We start from the raw sequence: 5166 nt of genomic DNA, 5'->3' as shown, positions 1-5166 counted from the left end.
TGATAGCTTGTTTAAAAAAAAAAAAAAGAGCCAGATTCAGACAGATGTAAGGGAATCTTTTATATCCATTAAACACATATTAGTGCAGAAAGTCAAGCAGTGTTGAAAAAGCTCCCTTTTGTTAGCTGAGTTTGAAGCCAGTACAGTAGCTAGCAGTGAGAAAGGACAGAAAACATGGTGGGGTATCTTTTGCTAACTGATTCATCATAGCATGCCTCCCAGGAGTCTGCTCATAAGAATCTCTCTGAGTTTCTCCCTGCAGAGTATAAAGGCTCATTGCTTTCTATAATAGGAAAATGAAAGATAAAATGGCTTATCTTGAGATTTCTTCCCCCCCCCAATGTGTCTGAGTAACCCTCCCTTCCTAAAAGTGCCTTAAAACCTAAACCATCAGTAACCACTTGTTATTTTTTCCATATTTCTAACAAATGTATTTGCCATGAAATATTTCCCGAGTCTCCCCTTCAACAAAACGTGATTTATGAAAAAAAAAAAAAAAGCACAAAAGGTTGCCTACCTGACCAGCCTATTTTTTAATCATGTTTCCCAAATTGCTTCAGTATCATTAGCATCTGTAACTTAAAGGTCTGCAAGTCTCCAGTCTGCAGACAAGCTCAAATGTTAGTGTTTCAGAACCAGGGAACAGTGAAATCTAATAACGTTGCTTTTCTCTGCACTAACAAACTTTGGCTTTCCACCTTTGAAGGGCAGAGAGTAACCAACCTTACCATTTTGGGGTAAAATTAGCAATAGCCATTTTGCCTGTCTGTCTCTGTGGCTGCATGTGTTTGGATGTGGTACAAGTATCAGTGTTCTAGGAGATGATGCCACACCTCTTAGCTAAAAACATATGTATGCAATTATTTGTGGTGATGACAAATGGAGAACGTCTCATGTCTGATTATAATTAGCCCCAAAGTGAACTGTTCTATCAGCCCTCGGGGAGATTCAAGTCAGTGATGACTTAGGTGGTTGTTATAGTTAGTAATTTAAGACTTTTAAATTCTTGATTGCTTTGGGATTGGGAGTGGTGGGTTGCAGTGTGTCTGGTTCTTTAATCTGTGTTGCCCAAAATACAACATAGCATGGCCACCTAAACTAAGTTGCTGGTAGATCTTGAGCCTTTCTGTGTTGTTCCTGAAATCAGCTTAAAGTCTTAGTGAAAAATCTAGGTCAGCAATGTGTGTAGTGTGTTCCTAATAGATGCAGAACTTAGACTACAAGGAGTTAGTACATTTCATTTACTAATCCAGGTGTTCAAAATATGTACACAGATTTGGAATAGTGAATGAGGAAGAATGAGTGGTTCAATATGATATGATTTACTATGATAATTAGCCTTAAATTTAAAACTGGCTCTTAAACCAGCTTTGAAAGTAAAGTTACAGAAGCAGGGTGTGACCTGATAACCACAGGTACAGCTACAATGGCTTCAAGTTCCTGTTCTTGCCTTTGGGCTCTGTGCAGGGGCAGACACAGTGGCATTAGATGACCAAAGGCAACATATGTATATGCTTGAAGGGAAGCATGGCAGCACGGGCACTAGGCTCCTATAGAAAGTGAAAAAGTGTGGTGCCTGAGAAAAATTCCTGTAAGGATAGTGAAAGACATTGTGGATGGATCCCTGTTAAGTAAAAGAAAGCAACAAAGAAGATGGATATTCCTCAGCTAAGGGGACTTTTTGATGCTGTTTCTTTATGTATCTGGACTGCAAGTATGCCAGTTTTTACCTCCAAGAAGCAGAGAGACAATGAGATCTGATGCAGCCTTCACAATGCATGTGTCTTCAGCTCGTGAGCTACCTTGGAGCCTCAGCAGGATCTCAGACAGCACCTCTTGCACTCCTGCCTCCACCAACTGCACTTTCAGAGCATCTGGACAAATCACAGTTAAAGCACATTAAAAGCTTCTTGAGTCTTTGTGGAAATCTTTCAAACTAGGAAGCTAATCCTTGAAATTTAACCAGTCTATTTTCAGGTACAATCACTGTTTTGGTTTTGTTTGTAACAGATTTCTGGTGCTAGGATCACACCAAGGCAGAATGAGCATTAATCTGTGATGTTTCTTGTATTGCCAGTCATAAGTTTTCATTTCTAAGTATTTTCCTGTGATGTTTCTTGTATTGCCAGTCATGAGTTTTCATTTCTAAATATTTTTAGTGGATTCATGTCAGTGCTTGTTGCACCACTGCTTAGAGTAGCCATCTTCTATGAAATCTGGTTGTTCTTTTTTTTAAAAATAAAAACCCCCCAACAAACTGTTCTATGAAATCTGGTTGTTCTTTTTTTTTAAAATAAAAACCCCCCAACAAACTGCCTTGGTGCTTTCCTGTTACACAGCATGGAGCATGTGTTCTAGTCTGCTGTTTTATAGCTGTACCGAAATAGAGTGAAGTACTACTCTCTCCCTTCTTTCTTTGTTGCCTCATCTGTTAAGCTTCAAAATGTTGTTCAGGCCAGGATTTCACATGTTCTTGTGGCTTATTTCTACTGAAAGGTTGTTGGTTCCATCAGTAGGATCCCATGGCAAACCTGGGATAACCAGAGCTTAAACTAATACAATACCCTGTCTCCCCTCATTCCACGCAAGCTGAACGCTACTCTCTCCCTTCTTTCTTTGTTGCCTCATCTGTTAAGCTTCAAAATGTTGTTCAGGCCAGGATTTCACATGTTCTTGTGGCTTATTTCTACTGAAAGGTTGTTGGTTCCATCAGTAGGATCCCATGGCAAACCTGGGATAACCAGAGCTTAAACTAATACAATACCCTGTCTCCCCTCATTCCACGCAAGCTGAACGGAGCCTTACTAAACTAATACAATACCCTGTCTCCCCTTGTTCCACGCAAGCTGAACAGAGCCTTACCATTTTCTGCAAGTGCTTGCAGGACCTCAAAGACAATTTCCAACCTCTCATGGTTCTCTGCTCTTCTCAGTTGTTTCACCAGCTGTTCAGCAACCTTTGTCCTGCTTAGGGCTTCCTTGGCTGTATCTGTGTATGTGATAAAGTCAGGATTTTGAATGTTTCTTTATCTGATTAAATGTTGAAAGCATATCCCTATAATCTCAAATGATTAGGCACTGTTTTTGAAGACTTTTTCTGTTCTTATAGACTCTTCCTGTCCCTTTGGACAGCACTGAGACAGCAAAACTCTATTTCTTCTTCCCCTAATTTCCTTAACACTGTTTTTCTATAATTCCTGTAGATATGACCGTATAGGTGACAAGTTAATCCTGGCTTAATTTCACTGACCCTTACAAATCCATCTGCAGTATGATTATTTAATATGACAGATTGTCACATATCCATTTGCTGTAGTAGTATATTTGTTTTGGCCTTGATTAGATGGTTCTAGTCTTTCTGGGATTCTAAAAATCTACAAGACATATGTTAGCAAAGCTTGACACTGTCTGACATAGAACACATTTGAATGGAATATGGTATTAAGTAATAGAAGAGAGAAATAATGACAGACCTTCCTAGAAGATAATGTGATATCATACCCCCTTCTCTGCCTCTCCCCCTAAATACAGGAAGCAACAGATAAAATTGTAGTCAGACCAAATGTAAAGAGTGGTAATAATTTTCTACTTGATCTTTTCCGTCCATCACTACTTACAGCTTGTGTAAAGTAGGGCAGATGTATTTAAAATCAGTGGAGATGCCTTTGCTTTGAAAATTGTGTAAATGAAAACAGAAGCTGTTTCAGTCAGGTATGTAAACTTAATTATTAAATAGAAATAAATTTTTAATAAACAAGCTTTTAATGTACCATATCTGAAATAGCTGAAACTGTCGGTTTGCCATATGAAGTTATGCAATCTCTACTTTTTTGGGGGAGCTCAAAAGCTGTCTGTTAAATTATGTTTTACTAAAATACCAGCAACTGCTGGTACTCCATCAAAGAGAAGTTACTTCTCCAGTACAAATACTGTGACCAGTCCCTGATTATGTATCAGTAGTGTTTAAAAAACAAACCCCAAACCAAACACTTCCCCCCTCCCCCCCCAAAAAAAATAAATTCCCCAAACAAACAAAACCAAAGCAAACCCCACAAATGTGCAGACATAAAGTCAGTGACAGCATGAAGATGATATTTTGCTCCAAGATGCAGAAACATTTACTTACCAAGGTCTGCAAGATTGTATAAGGCCAATAGAGCAACATGAACAAGTGGTTCACTCTCTGCATAGTCGGTTAATATTCGCACTAGTGATGGGATTATTCCTACCTTCACCAGCTCTTCCTGAAGGTTGCCTGGTAGAAGTTAAAGGTGGTTAAATTAGAGACCAATTAAATCAGTAAAAAGGGTCCAATTGAGATGCTTAGCACAAGGTAGTCTTTCTTTCTCACACTGTTAGAATTTGTGAGGCTTTTGTGCTGTGGATTCAGGCTAGTGTATGTGGGGAGGAAAGGCAAGTTCAGGACAGGTTTTCACTAAACCTCCTGGCTCTTCTTTGACTTGAGGAATTAAGCTACTGTAAAAATATATAAGAGCAATTGCATGAGCATCTCTAGTACTAGTTCGGCTTCTCAAGCAATTTCTGATGGACTGTGTCTTTTGGTAGGCACCTGAAAATTAAGTGAGGAACAGACATTTAGTTTATTTGTCTTGGGGAATTGTAATCTCTGCCTTATTGGTCTTCTCTTGTTCTGAAGGGCAGGGAGATGGAAAGGACTGGAAACCCAAAACATAATTTAGTGGTGACTGCGGTCAGGGATCAACAGTGTTGTGACTCATATAGCAAATGTCTGCATTTTGCATGTTACAATAAGAATTCTTTTTTTCTTAAAAAAAATTAATTTCTTCATGAAACAAGATGCTTTACCAATACTTAGGCTATTATACCACTAAAAGATAGATTGCTTTAAATTTCACGTAGGGAAGTCATCCTTTTCCAGCTTTTTTGAATGTTAGCTGCTCATTCTGTAGGGAGCCTTGGAAAGCTTGAATTGAAGGTATCTTCGATATCTTTATAGTTTGAGGAAGGTACTCAAACAATTGTAAATTTTTATGGCTTAAGAGAAGTCAACAAAGTAAGTAGAAATTAATATTTGGTTCTGGTTCTAGCAAACTGACTCCAGTTGCCTCCATCCACATGCAGACTTGCAGAGGAAAACACTGATAACTGTTTGCTTTCTTTTTATAGTTTGCTTTGTAATGAATGA

At 38.6% G+C, this 5166-nt stretch overlaps 1 protein-coding gene across 1 annotated transcript in view; it reads right to left on the bottom strand.

Annotated features, from left to right (window-relative positions):
• The window catches only part of LOC103804684 (rap1 GTPase-GDP dissociation stimulator 1-like), a gene marked incomplete at its 5' end in the record, with an annotated part of 20712 nt that overhangs the window by 12908 nt on the left and 2638 nt on the right, over positions 1 to 5166 (bottom strand). The window contains 3 exons of the mRNA XM_009077296.1: positions 1710 to 1874; positions 2863 to 2988; positions 4126 to 4254. Of these exons, the coding sequence (XP_009075544.1) occupies positions 1710 to 1874; positions 2863 to 2988; positions 4126 to 4254 (420 nt within the window). The remainder of the gene's footprint in view (positions 1 to 1709; positions 1875 to 2862; positions 2989 to 4125; positions 4255 to 5166) is intronic.

The sequence above is a fragment of the Acanthisitta chloris genome, unplaced genomic scaffold, assembly GCF_000695815.1.
Source record: "Acanthisitta chloris isolate BGI_N310 unplaced genomic scaffold, ASM69581v1 scaffold686, whole genome shotgun sequence".
Lineage (NCBI taxonomy): Eukaryota > Metazoa > Chordata > Aves > Passeriformes > Acanthisittidae > Acanthisitta > Acanthisitta chloris.
Note: the sequence above shows the minus strand (reverse complement) of the source record. Positions and strands in the feature narration are given on the sequence as shown.